Raw genomic sequence first — 24,483 nt, forward strand, 5'->3', positions numbered from 1 at the left:
TGAAAAAAAACAAGCACAATAGGCAGTTGTGATCACGATCAGCAACCAGGATTACAAGAAGCATGAGTAATGGTCCACCGCAGTTTGCAAACACGCTGTGAACGATTGGAAAACATACTACGAAAGTTGGCTACCCACTGATGAGGTAGACAATTAATTAATATGAATGGAACCCATCTATCAGAAAAATTAGGCACCCACTGATGCAAATAGGCTGTGTCACGACTAACAATCGGATTAGAGCCCGATTGTACTCGAAAAATAATACCCACCGGTTGGAAAACATACGAAGTTGGCCACCTTCTGATCAGTGGCCGGGCAAGTAATGCGATAACCGGACCAGAGTTCACAAAGGACCCTGGGCTGGAAGAAGAACTGCTTGAAGAACAATGCCCTCGGCGGCTGGGAAGTTCGAAGAACCTCATAGTGGTCCACCAATGATGCAGAACTTAGCAGTCAAGTAACTCAGCTGTAATCGACACTAGAGGATGGGGCCGAACTTCGTCGGCAGGAACCTTGTTTACTGTTTCTGTACAGTGTAAAGTAGCAAACGATCTTCCGAAGTATTTTGTACAACATTACATAGTGAGATACATTTTTGTACAGAGGTGCGAGGCTGCAATCCTTGAGTTATTTAGTGACGAATTTTGAGCATATTGGTAGGAATATACGTAGTAGTACAACAATACTTGTTACACGTTTGGAGATCCTTTGGGTACTAGCCTGCACGATGTTCAACTGTGGAAGGTAATTAGTGTACGAACAATGATGATGCCAGTGAATAGACTGAACACATACCACAATTCTTCAAGGTGAAGACCCGGATCCTCTGATTGGTCGTTTTCCTTTATTGGTTCGTTCTGTTGAAGGTCCTGCGTTGAGGCGGCGACGTTTGAAGGGGCTGATTGGCATGGCTGCCGGCGGTGAGAGTACAATGAGTTCTCGTAAAATGGAATTAAAAATGTCGCGCTTCGATTTGTTGATGCGATGATGGCAAAATGCCATGTGAACCTCCACAAGTGCACCTTTGAGTTTTGATTCGTATTGAAGGGGTGGGATCAGAACGTGGTTCTCGTATGCATGTCATGGTGACTTTCAACGTGGAAACTGACCTAGACATCGCCAACGGTTCTCGAGGCGAAATAACGAAAATCGTTCTTGATGAACGTGAAACAGATTTTCTCGCCGACAGCTGCAATCGTGGAACTGACATATCCACCAGCATATGTTCTTATTAAGCTGAACCGTACGAAAGCGGTTCAGCTTGAAGGTCTGGAGAAGAACATAATACCGTTAGTTCCAATGGAGCGCACGTTTACCGTTATCCACGGAAATCACCCGAAATCCATAAGAAGATGGCAGCTGCCTCTCACACCAGCATACTCGTTCACGGACTATCGGTCACAAGGTCAGACCATCAATAACGCCATTATAGACATTGCGACACCACCTACCGCGGGGCTTACTTCATTCAATGTCTATGTCGCACTATCACGAGCTCGTGGCCGAGACGGAGTTCGGTTGTTGAGAGATTTTGACGAGAACTTGCTGATGACACATCCGTCAGAACATTTGAGAATTGAAGATGAAAGGTTGGCAATGATGGATCGGGAGACGGAGCAATGGTGGAAAGAAAAGACGACACGTGAAGTAGTGTTAGAAGACATTGAGATGTTGTAGTACCAGTTGTGCGAGTTAAGGTGTATACTGTATGACAAGTGGGCGCTGCGAGTTTTGGTCCACGTTTCGCGATGGTGGCACAGAAGGCAAAGAGACTACGATCATGGCATACGCAAAGGGTGCGAGATCTACCAGTGATGCGTCAAAGTGCGCGCAGGTCAGCTACGAGGCGTGATTAGGCAGTGCGAGCTCCACCTATTTACACCATTCGCCACCCGGTTACACCAAAGGCAGTTACTAAGTGAGGAGGGTAGAGCTGCGAGCACCGCCCACATTCTCGTTCCATGCCAGAGTCGCCTACTTGGTAAGTAGTAAGATAAGTTCCCATGTGTACACAAGTTGGTTCTCTTCAGCCACAATTATCAGCCGTAGTGACCTTGTAAACAAGGTAATTTCTCGCACGTGACCTTCATGATTTGGTTTAATAACTTATAAGCTTCGCGTCGCAGTCGCCATACAGCTAAAGACACCAAAGTTCCCCCCAACATTCCTTTCTGACAAGTAGTACGTTCATGCAGTCCCTTGTTGCGTGCAAAGGTTTACGTTGTGCAGTCAGGATGGTGTTCAAAATAGCCGGTTGGGCGCTCAGCTTCCAGCAAGTGCGCACATGGTTAGAGAAGCAAGGTCAGAAACACCAGCACTTGGGGGACGAATTCCTCGCTACCGATCTCAATTACTGGTTCGACGAGAGAAACATCGATTACCTCTGGGCTGTTTGCACCGACTATCCTCGAGGGAGCCTGCAACCAGTCATCGTATTGGTTCGGAGGCGTAGAGAAGATCCCAAGTCGACGGTCTCCCACTACTATCGTGTCAGAGAGTTGGACGGGGACCGTGAAATAAAGAAGCAACTGTTGGAAGAGAGTGGGCTGGCTGATGAGGATTTGCCTTGGATCACTGTTGCGGACCCGTTCTTCCAATGCTGATGTTGTCGTCGCGAGGTGAATGGAATTGGGATGGGAAGTTTCACGGGTCCCAATCTGGGGCTTGAAGAACAACGCTCCACAATTCGAGTACGAAAACCCCCTGATGCCGAACAGGTACAATCCTCTGCTCGAAAAAGGACGTGGTGGTCATGATTCATGTTACACCATGAACAGAACAGGTTAGTATTACCACAATTACGTTGATCGCACGTGATCTTCAAGGTGATGGTTTTGCAGCCCCGCAGTTGTAAATTTTGCAACATCCTGTATTGCGTTGGTATTTCGGAGTCCTTCCTATCTGACAAACAGTACATTCACACCACCGTCCTGTGCATCAAAGGTTCACGTCCCTTCCACTAGCTACGATGGTGTTCAAAATAGCCGGTTGGACGCTCAGCGCTCAGCTTCGAACAAGTGCGCACTTGGTTAGAGAAGCAGGACCAGGAACACCAGCACTTGGGCGACGAAGGCCTCGCCACCGATCTCGATTACTGGTTTAAAGAGAGAAACATCGATTACCTCTGGGCTGTTTACACCGACTATCCTCGAGGGAGCCTGCAACCAGTCATTGTATTGGTTCGGAGGCGCAGAAAAGATTCCAAGTCGACGGTCTCCCACTGCTATCGTGTCAGAGAGTTGGACACGGATCCTGAAATAAAGAAGCAGCTGTTGGAAGACAGTGCGCTAGCTCATGAGGATTTACCTTGAATCACTGTTACGGACCGATGCTGATGTTGTCGTCACGAGGTGAATGGAATCGAAATTGAAAGTTTCACGGGTTTGGGGTTCGTTTATGTCAAATTATAGTCTCCCCAGTCAGACCTTGAAAAAAGGAAGACAGTTCTTCCCTATTTTTCAAGATATAATTACACAACGGTACAGAGCCATTTCTTCCATGCCCATGGATCATCTCGGTCATGAGTCTGAAGCAGCCTTATTATGGCACATCGATCTCTGTCGCTTCAAATGCCCAAGTTTTTACGGTGGTTATGCGGCAATTATATTGTCTCTGCCTGCAGCGGATCCTACTACGTTTCTAGGTCATACATTAGACAGACAGCATATAGGCATTGCTATTACCCTTCTCACTTGAAAGAAATATGTTGGAACACGCGAGCAAGCTGGACAAGCCAGGAGGGGTACCATGCAGCACACTCATCTGGATTACATCTGATCTAAGTACACTGCGATTGCTCGTGGAATGGACGAACTTGGACTAGACTCTTTTACAGCTCCATTATAACTTTCTTGAGGAGCCATTCCTTATATCTTGGATCGGATAGGACAACAGGAACTTTCACCTGCCCAATTGAGACGTTCTTGTCGCTTTTCTGCCTGCGATATTCTGAGAAGGTGCCTTTCTCCACGAGACGGATGGTTGGCTTTCTGGACCTGCCTTGCCAGAAAGCAGTGCGATACTCATGGTTTGCCGCCATGAGGTCTTCAAAAGTCTGCTGCGGCGCCATTCTGGCGTCATTTCCTGTGAATATCAATTAACACAATCGCGGAAAAGAGCTGCCAAGCAAGCGCTAACCTATTTCTCCTACAATTTCTATCAAGTACCCATAGGTAATAGGCGTATCTCGCTCGTCGCCCACGATAGTGAAATCCATGATTTGGCCAATCCATCGGTTAGCGGCAAAAACGATCGCGTTCGTCAATTGCGACTCTGTACACGTTGTTCCAAATGCCAGCCCAAGCGAGCCACTTCCCCAGCAGGCATGTCAATTGCTAAGTCTAAGTTTGATGACATCACAACTCACTCTCGCCTGTGAAGGTAATTGATGATAGGCAACCCGTCATCTGGATCGAAGCCTTTGACAGCGACGACATCACCAATGCGGTATCTCCACAGGCCATTGCGGGTCGTCACGACGGGTTCGTAATGCCCTCCAGCTACAAGCTCCCACTAAGGCAGGGACTTAGTAGACGAAGGGGAGATGCAGTGGATGGTTCTTACAGCGGACAAGACATGCTCGGAAGGCTCACAGGAACGCACGTCCAGAAACTCGGACATCCCATCTACGAACATTACCTTGAAGTCGGTATTAGGATTGCCTTTGTAGTATGTCATGGCGATACCACATTCTGAACCGCCATACGCAAGAGCCTCGATGGAAACAGAAGGTCCGAGGACGTGATTAATCTTTGTGTCGCTGACTGTTAGTTGGGTAGTAAAACCTTCCACGATTAACGTGCCTTTGGAACAGAAGCAGCAGCGGGACCGCCAGTGATCCCAATGAACTTATTCAAGTCAGGCCACACACGGACCGCCCAGCCCTGAATTCCAGGAGGCCCAATTTCGCGAAGTTCGGCAGCGCGAAGAGGGTTTGGAGTGAGATGTTTCTGAGAGAAGTCGTCAGCTAAATGGAATCTAATAGTCAACAAAAATATGACCTGTAAAGGTGCACGCAAATGGTCTAAGTCTTCGATGTCCGGGATGACACCCTTCTCGATACAGTCGACAAGTAGAGGCCATTCATCCTCTACGTATTGCAAAAAATTGACGAATACATTGGCAAAGAAGAAGCGGACGGTGGTCACCCCACGGTCTGCCAGTGCAAATAGCGCATTCAGGACAAAGTAACCGCGATAGCTGTTGATTAAGGACATCGCATATGGATCCGTTTGCCCCGGAACTGAAAGTCGCCAAGAGATCAGCATGCGCAAGGGATAGTAGCGCGATGAGCTTACGCCACAAATCGAGTCTATCATTATCGCCCTCGACGTCCCAGTTCATTGCCATTCGCAGATAACCGACGCTCAACGAGCAGACCGTCACCTTCTTGGAGCTCTGACCGTCCTCGCACTCTATTTCCAGGACTTGCTGATACTTCAAAGAAGATGGTGATAACGTGGTACCCTCTGACGGGGGAAGTGCCAGAAACAAAGGGTGCTGCAAGAGGTGTGAGGGAGGCCGATACTTTGGGAATATCTTCGCCGTTGTCCCAGTTGTCATACTGGACATGGCGAAGAAGTAGGGCAGTCCAGGGGCGAACATGTTTTCGACATCAGCCTCCTTGCAAGGGGTAGCCAAGAATTTTGCTATGAATGGCCTGTACGGTTCGTAGTTTGTAGTGGGAACAAATTCTCGGAAGCTACGTAGGAAGTCGATATCATCCTTCGAGTCGCTCTGCGCGATAGCTTCGCGAAATTTTGCCAACTCGGGGGCATGTTGAGAGAATTGAGACGTATAATTTGGCCGTATGAATTCGAGCAGGGCTTGATCTACGTGATCCTTGAGCTGCTGAGAGAGTTCGGTGGACAATGAGTCCAGGAGATCTATTTCAGGACGAGACATTGCCGTAGCATGGTATGAAGTTGGAACACGACATTATATACCGTGACGTGGAGTTCATCGTTTTGTGAGATTTCTCTGCAGTTAATGTATAGCGTGACGTGGAGTGTATAGCCTGTTGAATTTCCCTGCAACTATTTGTCGTTCGGGTACAAGTTTCGCGCTGTGCTGGCATCCCTCACGGTCAGTCTGCATGACAAGTCATCACCGCATGCTTTGGTTCGTAGCCAATGATTCTGCGTGGCAACTTATGATTGCACAATTTGCACCAGTGGTTTGTGGCGGATGACGGGGTGCACCAGTGGGCGTGGGCATATGTAGGGCCTCGTCTGGGCGTGCACGTGGTTCACAAGCAGTCGACCCATAAGACAGTAGTCGCGCGCGATGACCTCGGAGTACAGATCATGATGTACTGGTGCTTTAACCCGGGCGTGCGCCTGGTTCACAAACACAGTCGACTGTAATGGGTGCATTATCAAAGTAGCCGCGCGTGATGGTTGCGGAGTACAAATCATGGCGCACTCGTGCTTTAAGATCCTGCAGTGCACCGCAACTGGCAGGGCTATTAGAAAGTCATTACAATGTGCTTACCTGAGAACCCTGAGAGGCCGCTTGATCGGCACCAAATGTGGATGATATGATATGAGGATCTCCCCTGCCAGTGTGCATACTTATCAGGAAGGAAAACTGGTTCTTCTTTTTAGGTAGTGCGTACTACATATCACTGTGGGAAGGGGAGCCGGTGAATGGTAAAAAATGTTGAAAGTCGACAGGGAGAGCCACTGAAACAATAATTCCCGCTACGGCAGTAGTGGGTTTTGGTGTGTCATGTTCGAAAAAACCTCATTTTTCAACTTTTGGCAGAGAAATCCATTAAGTCCGGCCCTAAACATGTTTCTCATGTCTGTTTGTGGTGTTTGATTCGTGCGGTTCTGAAGGACTGTTTCTAATTGTTGCGTCTGCGTACATCGATCTTATCTGTTAGTCTTCGACTACTTATTCATATGTCTCCTTACACAGTTCTCGGATCTTTTTCTGATATCCCTGCTGTTATTCGTGTTGATGATGTGAGTCTTGATTCGACCGTGTTATTGACTTTTCTGCATGATTGCAATGTGCTGCGTGTTGAAGTCCGGATCGAAGACAGACATTGCGAGCGCTAACTGATTGAGGAACCTACAACCAAGTGACGTCAGTCACAGAATCTAATAAGCAACCATTTATTTCCTATGTTACAGTTTATTACCTATCACTATGCTAACTACCTTAAAACTACGAGTTGTCAGACCGAACATCTCAGTCCATTTCCCGAGACTGAGATGTAAGTCGAAGTTCCTGCTTTACGTTACAACTAGAGCTAACATACCCTTAGATATATTTCTTATCAGGCACACTGCGTGTTGTCCAAAAATTCTGACGGCTTAGAATTGGCTGAGAATCTGGGGGGTACCTAAGGTTTCAGCCACGTCGAAGCCATCAAATATCAGACAACTACTACGATGTCCGAAATCTTAACCTCTAAATTATCACTGGCGTTAACAAAGGCACAAACTTAGAGGTATTCTCACCCACGTTTTATCTACGTTTTAGCGGCTTCTACCTGAGGTGTGTTTTGCGTGCCGCACATAGCAGCATTGCAAAATATAATATAATATATATATAGACTAACCTATTTCTAGGGTTACGCTCTTATACATGCCACCGCCTGCATGCAAACACGCACTGTGATTTCTCCAACAACCATTTACCAGTAACTCAACAACTCGGGACAGTGAGCGAACGACTTATAGCCAGTTGTACCAGTTATCGACATGATTGATGACTACCAATCAGCAAAGCACTGTAAGAACATTATAGCATTATTTGGCTCTGAACTTGCTGACTTTTGTACACTAGCGGCGTCTGTGTGCGTGCTTGCTATGCGAGCCGTTGGGTCTTTTTCAGACCGAAAGAACCGCCAGAAATCACCTCAAGAAGCATGGCTATGCACGCAGGCAGCATGTTGGCAGTAGCGCAGACTACGAGCTACCAAAGAATCTTGGTGTCGAGGACGAACTTACACTGGATGATAGCCCACTCCCTGATCATGTCACCGAGCTTGAACAGCTTGATGTTTCTGCTGATGATGCACATTCTGTATCCGATCATCAAAGCGGTTCTGCTGACAGGAGTTCCCCCCCCACTATATTTCCCTTCCTCCGATGACGATAATACTGAGTTCAATCAACGACACACCCCTCCGCTGAGCAGTTCTCCCCCACTATATTTCTGCACTTCAGATTATGATAATGCTGCTCCTAGTGACGATGACTGTAGTGTCCTATCACTTACCTTTAACTCGGCTACTCGCAATCACACTGCTGATGAAGAATCACGTATTAATGCCTCCGACGAGGAGCTATCGTACACTGAACATCTTGACGATGAAGATCACTGGGTTCCTGAGAATGATCCGCAGTTCCTTCCCAACGATGCGCTATTTGAGGAAAATACTCGTGTTGACTCAGATGAACCTGATAGTGTTGTACTGCCCATGTTATCGGAACATCGAGCACTGCTAAATGGCTATGTGCACGTTTTTGCCAATGCTGCATGCAGACGTGTGACACATGCAGATGCAGAAGAGACCCTCAATTTACTCCATTTGACAATCATAAGCTGCTATCCTGGCGGAATTTCCCCTGAGCTTCAGGGTGACTTAGACAGCATGGCACGAACTCTTCGCACTGTCGAGAAACGTCTCGGTGTTGATACAGAGAAAATTGTTACTATGTACATTCTTTGCCCATCTTGCTGGCAAATGTACCATCCTTCCGAGCTACCAACAATGCAGTCTTGACTGTGCACGGCACCTGGATGCTCCGCAGTGCTATTTCGCCTGAAACGAATGAGTTCAAACGCGCAAAAATGTATCCCATACAAAGTGATGCCTGTGGCGTCCTTTACAGCTGCTCTTGCACGTCTTCTTATGTGTCCTGGTAAATGGGAGGAACTTCAACATTGGCGGAAGGATGGGGACCATGAACCAGCACCACCTATCACACGAGAGGAGTGGTACACCAAGAAGGATGTGAATGAGCCACTCACAGACATATATGACGGGTGGATGTGGCGTTCACTCCATACAGGCATAGTGCGCCAGTGGGACTTGAAGCATCTCAAAGTAAATGACATTGATGTACGAAAACTCAACCAACGGTTTGTGTCCTTGAAATGTGGCCTCATTGTGCATATTAACATCGATTGGTATGTTTTAAACAAGTCTTAATTGTCATTTCCTGACATTGCCATTGACGGAACAGGTTCCGTTCACTCAAACGTGCTAATTATTCCACTGGCACGGTTTGGCTGATTATTGACAACCTACCACAATCAATACAATTTTTGCGGGAGAACACATTTTTACTCTTTGTAATTCCAGGGCCAACGGAACCAAATACAGAGCAGCTCAACGGACTACTTGAACCTTTTGTTCGAGAGATTGAGCAGCTCGCACAAGGTGAATAAATACTCTTGTCTGCTACATAACTCGACTCTGAATACATTTGTCAAGGGGTGCTTTTCAAGGTTTTCGGGCATGACACAATGGAAATGGTGCACGTCGCACTCCCCTTTGGTCCAATGGATACTCCAGCGAGACTCAAGACAGCTGGCTTCATATCTCAGAACTCCGAGGACCATATGTGCCCATGCTGCGATGCTCCGTTTTGCTCATTGGTTGATCCTACATGCTTTGATTGTACACGTATGATTTTCTGATGTTTCATGGTGGCATACTGATTTAAAGTTTCTAGAATTCCACTATTGAGACTCCACAAAGCAACTTAAGTGGAAATTCATTCATGGGCACTCCAATGATCCTGAAGTTCAAGCAAGCATTGCAGAAACCAAGGGTGTCCGCATGTCAATTCTGGATCGCCTTCCAACGTGGAATGGGTCATCAAGCATTCTGACGGAGATCATGCATTTGTTCTGGGGTCCGGGTGAGTTGTTTGTTCAAGGCATTATCTCATAATTCACTCGTTGTACTAGGCACATCTGGTCAAATACACCGAGTCATTTTGATAGAAGGATCAATGTTCACCAGGACAGGGAAACGCTCTGATGTCACACCAATGGATCGACTTACAGAATTTCTCGAGTCCATATGGTGGCCGAATAACTCAGGATGTTTTCAGATCAAGGTAACATTGTTTTGAAACTTGAAAGGGGGAGTACTGATCTGTACATGAGATTGCGAGTGGGGGAGAACATCCTAAAGCAGACGAGTGGCAAAATTTCATGCGAGTATACCCTGTCACAATTTCAGTTGCATGGCAAATGTGGTCTCGCCATGCTGACGATGAGGCCCCCCTGCCAAAGAAATGCAGCAAGATCCAACAGGCCATCGTGAAATCAAGGAAGCTCTTACACAAACATCGAATCAAGAATGTGTCTCGCAACGAAGACGCTGAGGCAGAAGATTATTTGGTGCTCAAAGACATTGAACCATCTCACAACTATCATTCTCACTATGAAAACATCCTGCGATACTGTGCCGTGACCCAAATCTTTGCCTTGTGAGAGATCACACCTCAGGAGGCCACTCGAGCTGAAAACTTCATATCGGAGGCTTTTCAGTCATGGGCACAATTGAATTGTCATCTCACACCAAATTTTCACTTCACCAGTCATCTAGTTGAGTACATTCATACCTATGGCCCTGCATATGCCTGGTGGGTATTTCCCTACGAGCGTGCAATTGGTGTGTTAGGAAAGGCCAACCACAATGGCCACAGCAGCGGCAAAGTGGAAGGGACCTACATGTGAGCGTGGTGGAAGACCATGCTGATTCAAGAACTCATGGGTTACAGTACTTGTCTGCCATTATTCTCACTGTTTGCTGACTCGAAACCCAGTTGACACATCTGCAGGAACAACGTGATCAAACCAAGCAGGACCAGCTAGCTATTTGTGCACTACTCAAGGCTGTCAAAGGCAGTGCCAAAGCCGATCGGCAAAGAGGGACCCTTATGAATTATATTGCGCTCCTGTCCAACCCACACGATTCAGGTACATTTTTATCACCTTGTCCATTACTAGTGATAATCGACCTGACAACAGCGAGGATTGTATTTCCGAAACAATTCAAGTTAATCAGCGTGCAGCCACTGGGTGTCTATGCCATTGTTTTGCAATTCCTATGTCTTCATTTTCCGGAATTCAACTTAACGTCAGACGCAGGTGAAGCATCCAATGGTATTCCATTTGACTCACAAGGTGTCCAGTCATATGTGAATGTGACCATTGGCGCTGCAAAGTATGGCTCATTCCATCATCATCGTGGAAAGGGGTTTTGCTATGGCTATACAAAGGGACGACACGCTGCACATATCGAGTATATATTGTCAGTCAACATCCCTCGACAAGACCCTCCAATATCTGTCAATGTTGCTCTCATCCGATGTTTTGAACATCACCCACAGGATGCCAACCACCCGTGGTTTCTATGGTAAGCCTATCCTTTGTTACCATGTGAAATTGTACTAGTAGTACAATGACTCAACCATGATATCAGGGCAACTGACCTCGGGATTGCAACCTGGAAGTATAATGTCCTTGGGAGCCTCGAGGCATGTCATCTTGATGATCTTAGTGGTCAATTTGCATTCACACCAGTTCATGCACCAAGAATGGGTCGCTTATGGGTGACTTTCTCGTTAGACACAGTAAGTGTTTTGTATGTTCTAATTGTACTATTATCTTAACGAGAGCATTTCAGACCTCCCAAGAACCAGATAACAGCAACCCTTAGAGTCCCTCTTGTACCATTAAAGTGCTGCTGTAGTATACATTCCATACCTATGCTATTGTACAAGTGGGATCTATTTACACTGGATCATAACTAATTTCTTCTTGCTCCAAGTCGTCAATGTTAGGATCTGTGGAACTCTCACTATCACCAATGACATGGTCCTCAGTCATTAGAGCCTCTTGCTTGTTATGCTCCTCTAGAGAAAGAGAGTGAAGCCACTTTGTGGAGACGGCCCATCGTGGGGTCTTCATCGAATCATGAACCGGCAATGATTTCGCCATCCTCGGTGGGCCTTGCACTCGAGGAATCCGTTTTTTCATCCAGTGCTTCTTCTGAGCTTCTTTTTTTTCCACATCTTCATCTACTGCACCTCTTATCTCTTTAATGGCCCTCTGGAGCTGTTTAAACACAAATAAGACATGGCACGAGATCACAGAAGAGGTATACTCACATCCTTCGACCGCCATACAGGTGGGCACGTCATTAAGATCATCATCTTCTTCTTCTTCTTCTTCTTCTTGTATGCTTTTCAGCGTGGATTGAGGAGCGAGACAGCTTCGTCATCACTCAAATTGATGTTGTCGGAGGCATCTGAGCCGCTGTAATCAGTTGATTGCCACTTCGCTGCAAAAATGAAGTGGTATTCCTCGCCTGCCAGTGGTGGGAAGTTGTGACGGACAGCAGATGCTAATGCTGCTTTCTGTATGATGGTTAACATTAAATAGTACATTTGTCAAAAATACTCACATCTAATTGGCGTTTCTCACGTCTGGCACTTTGGACATTGAGCGACTGAACACCGATTGGCTTTTCCGCCTCCTTATACTTCTGCTTCATGTTCTTGAACACCTTGCCCATCAGAGACTTGAGAGTCTTGCTAGGAAGTTTGTCGACGGTATCTTGAGACAGTGTAGGCTCATATGTGCACGCATCACGACGAAAGCGTTCAACATAAGCTCCGTGCCACTTCGCATTCGCTGTCCACGACAATTCCTACTTCGGTTGTAAAACTTTCGTTGACGAGATCTCGTTGTCGATGGTGAGTTCATCAATGTCAGCCCAAAATTCATTCATGTTATCAACTGGTGCTGGCAGGGCTTCATTGGTCTCGATACCCATCATTTTCTGCAATACCTGTCAGATAGCACTCTACAGATGATAATTTAGACTTCGATCAAACAAACAGCAACAAAATACGAACATTCATTGAATTTTCAGTGCGAGACGGTGCAGATTGTGGGTCTCGAACCTCGAGAGCCTCGAGACGGCAGATGATAGCCTCGACTTGCATATCAATTCAATTTGTAACCGTGCTATGATCTTGGGAAATTTGAGACTGTTCTTTGCGGAGCTGGAGTATTTTGCCTTGCATGTTCTGAAGCATGCTATGCTGTCGGCCGGATTCCAACTGGGAGCGAGAGTGAGCTGATACTTTATCTTTGCTGCTCCCTCCAATGGACTTGTGCGTTAGGAGCCCAGAGTTAAGTTCCACATCATCACTATCATCTTGTGGGACGGGAGGGATGTCTCTCACTGGTGGCAGCTTGGAGCGGCTAGATAATGTGACCGTGTTTTTGGAGAATGCGAGTGGCTGCATGGTATTTACGACTGGTTTTGGTTTTGGACGTGACCGGCTAACAATGGGCTTATGGACAAGAAACGAGCGAGTAGGAGTCAAAGAAGCCTGGGGCTCAGACACGACCTGTTTCTTGGATGTGATGGCACCATGAGAGGGCTGTGCAATAGACTGAGGAGGATGCATCGACCATGGTACTACAGTTGAGAGACGTTCTGGAAGATTGGATTGCGAAGGTGCAGTTGGACGAATCGACGATGGTCCAGTAGAACAAATTGATGACGGCGCAGAAGAACGAATTGACAACGGTGCAGTAGAATGAATTGATGATGGCGCAGAAGAACAAATTGACGATGGCACAGAGGAACGAATTGGTGCAGCAATTTCAGTGGAGACTTTTAATCTCGAGGGAATTGGAATCCTGAAATGTCCAAGCAGATTTAGTAACAATTGACGCTGTAACCAAGGTTGCACATACTTCGAAGTCTTTTGATTTGATGTACAAATCTTCTTAGATGCTGGAAGGAATGGGGACTGGAAATGTCGAGTTGGAGGGTGCCCCACACGTCCATGAGTACCCGTCAATGTGGGCATGTTCATATTGTGGTCCTCTGGCTCTGAGCTAAGTGAATCACGCTTACGCTTCTTCGATGTAGGATCGTGCCCATTGTCAAGGAGCGTAGGATCGATGGCAAAGTATGGAAGCTCTGAAGTCTCAAGTTCAGGGGTGTATTCTGTTGGTGGTGTACTACAGCCACCTTCGGCAGCAGAAGATGATGCCTCTGCAGATGTGGTATATGCAGATTCAGTACCTGTTGCACTGAAAACAAACTGCGATTCCTCGTAAGGCACTGGGTTAAATACTCACACTTATAAATGATACATTGCATTAGCTAGCATATACATTGATCGAGAATATGACTTACTGATCAAGCGCTGGTATGATTAACTAGCGGCACACATGCACATGCGCAAGTCAGCTGGTGGCCAGGGGTGGCCTACGTCCAGCACACCGAATAATCACGTATAACGTTAACTACAAGATTTGATCAGCTTCCGATAGTTTCAGTAGAATTACTTACCTTTGAGCTTGGATGTATGCAGTCGTACTATGCTTGAGGCTGTGTCACAAGGTAAGTTGTTCAGAGCAAGGTGCGCAGAGTTTCAATTCACCTTGTTCCTTACCCCTTCGACAACAATCTCAACGATGGTGAACCGTCCCGAACCCCAAACCGATAATGATATTTTCAACAGGTATGTACCTAGTTTTCATGCTAGCGGGGGTTAATGCTAGCACTACAGGAGGATTTTGGGTTGCGCAGTGGGCATGTGTATTAGCTAGGGGTGCGTCTAAGACTATAGCAACTCGTTAATGTTGTGCTGTGTATGTACACCTGCGCTGACACACTATGATCTTGCTTCCTCCTGGATGCTCTTGCAGCGCCTCCCAGTACCCTCTGGATAACACATGATCATCCACAACATGGTGTCCCACCTTCTTGAACATCTGTGTAGGTCCATGGTGTGCCTGCGAGATGCAGACCCTCTGCACTGTGACTAATAACATCACTCTGTAAGTCCTAAAACTGCACGTGCGATCATGTGTGTCGTTCATTTGCTGATTCACTCACAAGGTCAACTTCTACAGTCCACCCTTGTTTGCATGTTTGACGTGTCTGCGTCTGGCATCTTGAACGATAGGTACTGCTTTTTCACGTTTATAACTAGGCTATAACTGATCATTTGTTTATGCTTCCCGCTTGTCTGCTAATGTTTGTGCTTGCCTGCACTGGTCTGCACCCTGCCTCTGCACTTGTCTCTGCTTGTCTTTGGGCTTTTACTTGCATTTGGTTGTTTCCACATGCCGCCACTCGTCTGTGCTCGCTCGCACACATCTGCCCCTGCTGCTTCTCGCTGCCCTCTTCCTCCAAGGCTCATGGTTTCATTGCTACCTTGTCTGTTAGCAACTCAAGTACTACTCATGCCTCGACTCTGTGCCTTGACGCCTGCCAGTGTTTCATAACCTATTTTCATTTGCGGTTGATCCTTCAATACACCAGGCCCCAGTGCATCTCTCATATTCTCCCCGTCCAACCACGCCCAGCTGCACCCTCCAGCACCCTTACCCAAGGAGGTATGTGTTTAATCTTGTGGTATCTACTCCTGACTTATCTTTTTGCAGCATTGAGCATATATGCACCACTACCTGCAACCCCATCCGAGTCTGGCATCCCCTATCACCTTCTAAGCCCATGTTTAGTGTCCATCACCTGCTATCGCCGCTTCGCTTATTGTCAAGCGCTTCTGGAGTTCAGTATATATGAATATGGGCTACGTAGCAGCATGTATTATAATGTCTGCTATAGCTGATAATGCGCGGCTGTATTCGCTGCAATATATATAACGAATTTTGCTCATTAATTGTCTGATCCGGAATATCATATAATATAATATATTTATATTTATATATAATGGATATAGGTGGTTTATCATGTATACAGTAGACTATCTCATAATGCATAATGTTTGGGCCAGTCCCATTGTGGGGCAGTGAGAAATTGAATCATAATGCATAATGCATAATGCATAGACTTTCGGCACCATTATGCATTATGAGATAGTACTTTTGGCTGGTTGGATAAGCTTCAAGCATCAAGGGTCGTGTTCAGTTCAAATAATTCTTAGTGTATTTGGACTGTCGGACAATGTACAATTCATCCCACCTCATTCAACATATCTACAATGTCTGCACATAAACGAAAACCACGAGACAGACCTCCACCCTACCAGAGACAGCCAAAAAAACCAAAAGTCAAAGACACCCCAGCCACCTCTGCACAACCAGCAGCTGCAGCTCACACTACACGCCCAAACCTCACTCTCAGTGACTGGTTGACTGTTTTTGCATATGTTGATGCGCACAGAGCAATGCCACAATGTGACATTGTGAACCACTTCAAGAGTCTTCAATCAGGGGCTTTAATTTTCACGCAGTCAACTTTGTCGCGTAAATTGAAGGAACATTCGACTTTGGAAGCACGCATCAATGACAATCCAAACACTTTGTCATCAAAGAGACCACGCACCATCACAAGACCTGATGTCGATAGGGCACTATTTTTGTGGGTTAGGCACATGGAAGAAAAGGGCAAGCAGGTCAATGGACCAATGCTGAAGGAAAAGCAGCGGAAATTTGAAGAACTGTTTGGAGTGCCAGAGGAGGAACAGCTTTCAGGAGATGGGTGGTTGACACCATTTTGTAAGGCTTACAAAATGCAGGAGCATCGATGGCATGGGGAAGCAGGATCAGTTGATCTTGATGCTGTTGATCTTGAACGTAAACGATGTGCCAAGATCTTGTCTAAATTTGCTCCCCGAGATCGGTGGAACTTTGATGAAACAAGTTTGTTTCCTTTGTAAGTGTTCTTCATGCCTAGTAAACTCAACTTACAACAATACTTATCATATCTAGTGCTCCACCTGATCGTGGTCTCGCAACAAAGCAAATGAGTGGGAAGAAGAAAGAAAAATTCCGCATAACTGTTGGGCTTGCATGCAATGCTGATGGGAGCGAGAAGTTTGATGCGATCTACATCGGGAAATCCAAGAAGCCACGATGCTTCAAGAATAAGTCACCCGATCAGCGAGGCTTCTATTACCACAATAATCAGAAGGCCTGGATGACGGCGGTCCTCTTTGAAGAGTGAGACATATTTTTGGCTTGTTTAGTATCAATACGAGCTGACTGGACTGACAGATGGGTTAAAAATTTTGATTTCAAGATGCGCAGCGAGAATCGGCATGTTTGTCTCTTTGTGGACAATTTCTCCAGGCACACAGTATCCTATGAGCCAACAAATGTGCAGCTTGAATTTTTCGAGCCAAATATGAAATTGTTTGTGCAGCCTTGCGATGCAGGAATTATCCACTGCTTTAAGGCACTGTACCACTGCAATTTCTGTGCACGTGCAATTGATCTCGATGAAGCGGGCGAACGTGACATTTACAAAATTGATCTCCTCGAAGGGATGATGATGGCTCGTGCTGCATGGCGAGATATCTCATTGACGACAATCAAGCATTGCTGGGATCATACCCAGATTCAGCCGTGAGTGTTTTTATTTCTTATTCGTGTTATCATTCTCATTTAATCACTATACAGAGACCCATCCACTCCAATTCAATTACCAGGTTCTTTGCCACATGCAGACACAGCTGCTTGGTGCATTATTCGAGATTTCGCAACAACTGAAATGTCGTTGCCAGAAGCAGAGGAACGAGTAAAGAAGATCCTTGGCAATCACTACATTGATACCGACTGGAGGCCTGCCTTCAAGGCCGTGATGGATGCAGAAGGGGATTCTGACAAGGCCACAAGTGAAGTTGAAGAGCTCGCACAAGCTGCTTGCCGCCGCACTGGCCTTAAAATTAAAATTCCCGCACGCCGGCCTCCTCCCACTCAACTGACAACCCTCGAGGATGAAATTACCACCTCTCTTCAGGACTTGAAGACTCGCAATCGCATTTTTGGTGAACTGCCATCTTTAGACGAGTTTCTCAAACCAGTCGAAGAACAGGAAGTTGGAGATTCCCTTGCATTTGAAGGTGGGGATAAGGCCATTGTTGCTGCAGTAAAACGGGAGATAGCCGAGAAAGTCGGCGAGGTGATTGAGGTGGAATCCGACAAAGACGAGGACACTCAGGCTGAACCAGAGTTTTCTCGCGCTGAAACCCTTGGGCTGTGTCAGCGGCTCGAAGGAGCCTGCCTGCAGTTCGGAAATGCTGACCCCACACTTCCACTAGAGTTGTTGAAGCAAATCCGTCTTTTTTGAGCTCACTTGCAATGTGATGAGCTTCTTCATGGAACGCAAACTACGATAGACTCTTATTTCATTAGTCCTTTAGATACATGAGCGGAGTCACACTATGTCACAATGTGTGACATATGTGCTAATGCATAAATCTCATAATGCATAAGGATTTTGTGTTCCTGACGTTATGCATTATGAGATAGTCTACTGTATACAGTATCGTTCTGGACCCATGGTAGTAGCTGGCTTTGAGCTGACTGGAACTTGATGGCCAAACCATGTCTTCGAGGTGGTTGAAATCCGGAAAATCAACCGTTTCGAAGCCGGTTTATACCATAGGTCCAGAAATGGCTAAAACTTGACCCTGGGGTCACATTCCAGCCAGGTATCTACCGTCGGAAATTTTTGATAACACGCAGTGGTACTACTATAGTCGTATTACCGAGTCCATTTCCCGAGACTGAGATATATATTTCTTATCAGCTCCCGTTTCTCGCTCACTCTAAGCCTCTCATCGCGAGACCGTGAACTGTCGCCGATCATCACGTTACTTGCGTCTGAGCGAGCATTACTAGGACCGCACATTGCAGCTGTTTTCAGCTGACAACATTTGAGGCTCTTCAATTGCTCAAGAGTGCATACTGTCAAGGCCATATCTCTGCAACAGCCCAGGCTGAGTTTGTCATTCAACCGCGTCGTGAATGAAGAGTTCTGGTAGCTATTCATACTGTACAAATTTGTTGTCATTTTGGTGGTGATTTTGTGATTTTTTTTGCAAATCGAAACAACGGTTCGAGGGTTCGAATGTGTTCTGAACCTGAACTGAACCCTTGCGAACGCGTTCGAAGGCGTCCGGTCCAAGGTTCAGCCATCTTGCCTGAACCTGACTGATTGTTGAGTTCGGGGTTCGCGATATAGGGCGATGAACCTGACCGAACCGGACTTCACACATCGGGGGTTTCAACATTTTCCCTTTTGCAAGATTTCAATCAAAAGCAGATCTAGACCTGGCTAGAGCATTCCAGACCTGGCCTAGAGCGTTCCAGAGCACTCTAGATTACCTTTCGAATGTAATTTCACTGGCGGCAAAAGGTGGTAAAATGTCAGTTTCCTCGCTGTGTCAGCAGCACTAGTTCCATCTGTCCGATTTTAGTGTTTCTCGTTACACGACGAGTTTCTGAATCAATTGGATCATTTCTTCGCGCATTCGAGAGATTATCACCTGGTTTAATAGAATCCGATCGAATTGAAGCCAATTGGGAGTGCGGATTTCCTCTGATGACTCAACGGCTGTCGAGGTGAAGCTTCCCTCTAAGTCTTACCACTGGGGAAACTACCTTGAATGCGATGGCGCATAGTGACAACTCGGGTACCCGTCCTGGGACCTGCAAGTTTTCAAGGAGGGTGCTCTTTGTCTGTGGTTAACCCGTGGCCGCCTTCAGGTGTGTGGGTAATGGCCTGCAGTGTCAGCCTTCCGCAATAGCCGGCATATGGCATCGATGAACGTCGACTTGTCCTTAAATAATCGTAACTGCGCTCGACCGCGCCAGTCCCCCATTCCTACCTTCCAAACACAGCAATTTTCAGCATGACCAGGCATCTTCGTGCTGGTGTGCACAATGTACCGATCTTGTGGGATTGGCAATCGTCTATATGTCATTGATTCATCATGATTCACTGGCGCACGGTGAGCGTATCGGCTCGACCTAGTTCCCCGGCCAGCTGGCATACTCCTCGAGATTTCATCGGCGCCATGAACATCGAAAGTAATCTGTATACCATCCACAGAAACTAATGCCATGAAATCTCGTCTGACATCTCTCGAGGAATGTACGAATTTGGACTAGACTCTTTTACAGCTCCATTATCACTCTCTTCAGGAGCCATTCCGTATATGTTGAATCGGATAGGACAACGGGGACTTTCACCTGACCAATCGAGACGCTCTTATCGCTTTTCTGCCTGCGATATTCTGAAAAGGTGCCTTTCTCCACGAGACGAATGGTTGGCTTTCTGGCCCTGCCTTGCCAAAAAGCAGCATAATACTCAAGGTTTGCCACCATGAGGTCTTCAAAAGTCTGCTGCGGCGCCATTCTGGCGTCATTTCCTGTGAATGTCAATTAACACAGTCGCGGGAAAGAGCTGCCGAGCAAGCGCGGACCTATTTCTCCTACAATTTCTACCAAGTACCCATAGGTAATAGGCGTATCTCGCTCGTCGCCTACGATAGTGAAATCCATGATTTGGCCAATCCATCGGTTAGCGGCAAAAACGATCGCGTTCGTCAATTGCGACTCTGTACACGTTGTTCCAAATGCCAGCCCAAGCGAGCCACTTCCTCAGCAGGCATGTCAATTGCTAAGTCTAAGTTTGATGACATCACAACTCACTCTCGCCTGTGAAGGTAATTGATGATAGGCAACCCGTCATCTGGATCGAAGCCTTTGACAGCGACGACATCACCAATGCGGTATCTCCACAGGCCATTGCGGGTCGTCACGACGGGCTCGTAATGCCCTCCAGTTACAAGCTCCCACTAAGGCAGGGATTTAGTAGACGAAGGGGAGATGCAGTGGATGGTTCTTACAGCGGACAATACACGCTCCGACGGCTCACGGGAACGCACGTCCAGAAACTCGGACATCCCATCTACGAACACTACCTTGAAGTCGGTATTAGGATTGCCTTTGTGGTATGTCACGCCGATGACACATTCTGTGCCGCCATACGCAGGAGCCTCGATGGAAACAGAAGGTCCGAGGACGTGATTGATCTTTGTGTCTCTAACTGTCAGTTGGGTAGTAAAACCTTCTACGATTAACGTGCCTTTGGAACAGAAGCAGCAGCGGGACCGCCAGTGATCCCAATGAACTTATTCAAGTCAGGCCACACACGGACCGCCCAGCCCTGAATGCCAGGAGGCCCAATTTCGCGAAGTTCGGCAGCACGAAGAGGGTTTGGAGTGAGATGTTTCTGAGAGAAGTCGTCAGCTAAATGGAATCTAATAGTCAACAAAAATATGACCTGTAAAGGTGCACGCAAATAGTCTAAGTTTTCAATGTCCGGGATGACACCCTTCTCGATACAGTCGACCAGCAGAGGCCATTCATCCTCTACGTATTGCAAAAAAGTGACGAATATATTGGCAAAGAAGAAGCGGACGGTGGTCACTCCACGGTTTGCCAATGCAAATAGCGCATTCAGAACAAAGTAACCGCGATAGCTGTTGATTAAGGACATCGCATATGGATCCGTTTGCCCCGGAACTGAAAGTCGCCTAGAGATCAGCATGCGCAAGGGATAGTAGCGCGATGAGCTTACGCCACAAATCGAGTCTATCATTATCGCCCTCGACGTCCCAGTTCATTGCCATTCGCAGATAACCGACGCTCAACGAGCAGACCGTCACCTTCTTGGAGCTCTGACCGTCCTCGCACTCTATTTCCAGGACTTGCCGATACTTCAAAGAAGATGGCGATAACGCGGTACCCTCTGACGGGGGAAGCGCCAGAAATAAAGGGTGCTGCAAGAGGTGCGGGGGAGGTCGATACTTTGGGAATATCTTCACCGTTGTCCCAGTTGTCATACTGGACATGGCGAAGAAGTAGGGCAGTCCAGGGGCGAACATGTTTTCGACATCAGCCTCCTTGCAAGGGGTAGCCAAGAATTTTGCTATGAATGGCCTGTACGGTTCGTAGTTTGTAGTGGGAACAAATTCTCGGAAGCTACGTAGGAAGTCGATATCATCCTTCGAGTCCCTCTGCGCGATAGCTTCGCAAAATTTTGCCAACTCGGGGGCATGTTGAGAGAACTGAGACGTATAATTTGGCCGTATGGATTCGAGTAGGGTTTGATCTACGTGATCCTTGAGCTGTTGAGAGAGTTCGGTTGACAATGAGTCCAGGAGATCTGTTTCAGGGCGAGACATTGCCGTAGTATGGTATGAGGTTGGAACACGACATTATATACCGTGGCGCGGAGTTCATCGTATAGCTTGTCGGATTTCTCCGCAGCTAATGTCTAGCGTGACGTGGAGTGTGTAGCCAGTTGGATTTCCCCGCAACTATCTGTCGTTCGGGCATAAGTTTCGCGTTGTGCTGGCATCCCTCACGGTCAGTCTGAATGACAACTCATCCCCGTATCTTTTGGTTCCTAGCCAATGATTCTGCGTGGCAACTTATCATTGCACAATTGGTTTGCGGCGCACAACGGAGTGCACCTGGGTGTGGGCATGTGTAGGGCCTCGTCCGGGTGTGCACATGGTTCGCAAGCACAGTCGACCGTAATGGATGCAAGATCATAGTAGCCGCGCGCGATGATTGCGGAGTACAGATCATGACCCCCTCGTGCTTTAAGTCCTGCAGTGCACCGCAACCAGGACTATTAGAAAGTCATTATGATGTACTTACTTGAGAAACCTGACAGGCCGCTTGATTAGCACCAAATGTGGATGATAAGGGACTCCCCTGTGCAAATCAGGAAGAAAAACTGCTTCTTTTTAGGTGGTGCGTACCACATGTGGTCGCTTGGTGAGTAATCCGATTTCAAAGCTGCAACCGAACATACGTTTCACGCCGATCATGCATCGATATCCCGAGCATAGTTCCAAAGGACCCCGTCCGAAGCCAAATGTCGAGATGTCGTGGCCAAAACTTTTTCCCCGTGCAAGTGGGGGTGGGAAGCAGCGGGCAATTAGTTCTAGTAATAATGCAATTTGATATTGGTTACCAAGACTTATTTCTCTCTTTCAAATCTACCAAATCAGGTCCATCGGAAACTCCAATAAATATTAGCCAGGAGTTGGGAGGTAGCGTGATATTCTCGAACGCTAAAGAATGAGGCGTGGTCCCAGCGCAAACATCTGCACGGGCAAGAAAGTATGAATAACTCCGAGTCCCACGGAAGATAAGATTATGGAAATGATGAGAAGTGGTCAGATACAGCTTCCAAATCATCAGACGGAAGGAATACAGGGACTACTTTCATCCCTCACACTTGAAAGATGAAATATGTTAGGACAACTCGTATGTGCGAGCGACACCCTAATAAGCCTGATGGGAGGATGCAGCCCCCTCTCATCTATACATGACATGTGCCAACCTAGGACATACCAACACCAATGGCACCTGCAGCTCGTTCCAAGTTAGCGTGCACCATCAATAGTCATATTTATCACCCCGCACCCCAACTTGAAGTCCACTGCGACCGAGCAGTCAGAACAGTCATTGTGGAAACCTGTGAATCACAGTCTGTAATGGCAATAATATCGTAATCGAGGGAAATGCAGCTCGCTCGAAGTGGCCGCGCAGCTTCAGAGAGGAGAGGGTTGATACGTTTTGTCTATGATGCGCATGAGCACCCGACAAATGAGTAGATTCAATTATATAGAACATTAACAAAGCGCATGAACTCACCGTGAATTCAGCACGTATCGATGTGAGCCACATTGGTGCCGGGAAGGATATAGTGCCTGGGGGCAGAGGTGTGCACAGAACGCGCGATGATGGTTTTGATAGCAGGCTCTAGAGTCACAGCCGTTGACAACTCCACAGGTGACAGGATATGTCCTCCCGGAGGTAGCGTTCACGTTACACGTAGTAGTGTGCGAAACAGGTGTGAACAGGAAGTCAACATTATTGGGAGCGATTGCAGGGCACCTTTGATGATTTTTCCTTCAAGCTTCCAGTCTTGCCCCCAGTCGAGTCCTGGGTAAATGATCACTTCCTCCCTTACTTGAGGGTTGTGATTCGAGGCATCTTCAATATCGACGACTTGTGTATTGTAAGGATATGTGGTCGGTCAGTCCACCTATCTCGGTCATTAAACAAGGTGACAACTTTCGGCAGGTCGCACAGCCACATACGTTATTTGGCAACAGCTGTAGGAACAAATCAAGAACAAATATCATTATGAGCCTCGATATCCGATGATGATAACACTCAACCCCCTTCAACGTCCAACGTTCAACCTCGTGTGCTCTTGGAGCCAGACGAACACCCATATATCCTTCAACTGCATTCACCACTACCGAGCGATGAAGGCAGCCGGTCATCATTTTGGTTCGAAGACGGAGGGAAGATCCCAAATCGACGGTGTCCTATTACCAACCTATTACATACTATCGTGTCAGAGAGTTTGATGCAGGCCGTGAGATGAAGAAGCAGGTGTTGGCAGCGACTGGGCTGAGTAACGAGGAGTTTCCTTGCAATTGGGTCACTGTTCCGGACCTGTCCTTCCAATGTTGATGTTGTCATCACAGCGTGAATAACGGAAACTTTTTCAAAGCGTGTGTTCGTTTACCCCCCGGTGTCCGTCAGAATTATGTGAAACGATTTGAAAACGAATCCGATGATGCTGTCTTCATGAAGTGGCAGGACGCAAGTTGGAATCGAGCTCTT

The 24,483-nt window shown here is 47.0% G+C and overlaps 2 protein-coding genes across 2 annotated transcripts; one reads left to right on the forward strand and one right to left on the reverse strand.

Moving 5' to 3' along the window:
- Window positions 1-1,368: 1,368 nt before the first annotated feature.
- EDB91DRAFT_1005431 (uncharacterized protein) lies at window positions 1,369-1,635 on the forward strand (the record flags this gene model as incomplete). The annotated part of the gene is made up of 2 exons (XM_041312309.1): window positions 1,369-1,501; window positions 1,568-1,635. Coding segments are annotated over 2 exons (201 nt in total), but the record flags the coding sequence as incomplete, so codon positions are not given.
- Window positions 1,636-19,690: 18,055 nt separating this feature from the next.
- Window positions 19,691-22,402, reverse strand: EDB91DRAFT_356435 (GH3 auxin-responsive promoter). The gene is made up of 7 exons (XM_041326991.1): window positions 21,407-22,402; window positions 21,110-21,351; window positions 20,912-21,058; window positions 20,673-20,858; window positions 20,476-20,621; window positions 20,247-20,419; window positions 19,691-20,192 (listed from the first exon to the last, which is right to left on the reverse strand). Exons 1-7 carry the CDS (start codon window positions 22,011-22,013, stop codon window positions 19,939-19,941), a joined length of 1,755 nt encoding a protein of 584 aa, XP_041168840.1. The 5' UTR covers window positions 22,014-22,402; the 3' UTR covers window positions 19,691-19,938.
- Between the last annotated feature and the right edge of the window lie 2,081 nt (window positions 22,403-24,483).

The sequence above is a fragment of the Suillus paluster genome (genome assembly GCF_016628075.1).
Source record: "Suillus paluster strain FC165 chromosome Unknown EDB91scaffold_250, whole genome shotgun sequence".
Classification (NCBI taxonomy): Eukaryota; Fungi; Basidiomycota; class Agaricomycetes; order Boletales; family Suillaceae; genus Suillus; species Suillus paluster.

Coding starts and splice junctions, on each gene's coding strand:
- EDB91DRAFT_356435 (XM_041326991.1), bottom strand. CDS start 22,013: ATGTCTCGCCCTGAAACAGATCTCCTGGACTCATTGTCAACCGAACTC. Junction 20,859..20,911: donor CTGCTGCTTCTGTTCCAAAG/GCACGTTAATCG, acceptor AGAGACACAAAG/ATCAATCACGTCCTCGGACC. Junction 20,420..20,475: donor AATTACCTTCACAGGCGAGA/GTGAGTTGTGAT, acceptor CTGCTGAGGAAG/TGGCTCGCTTGGGCTGGCAT.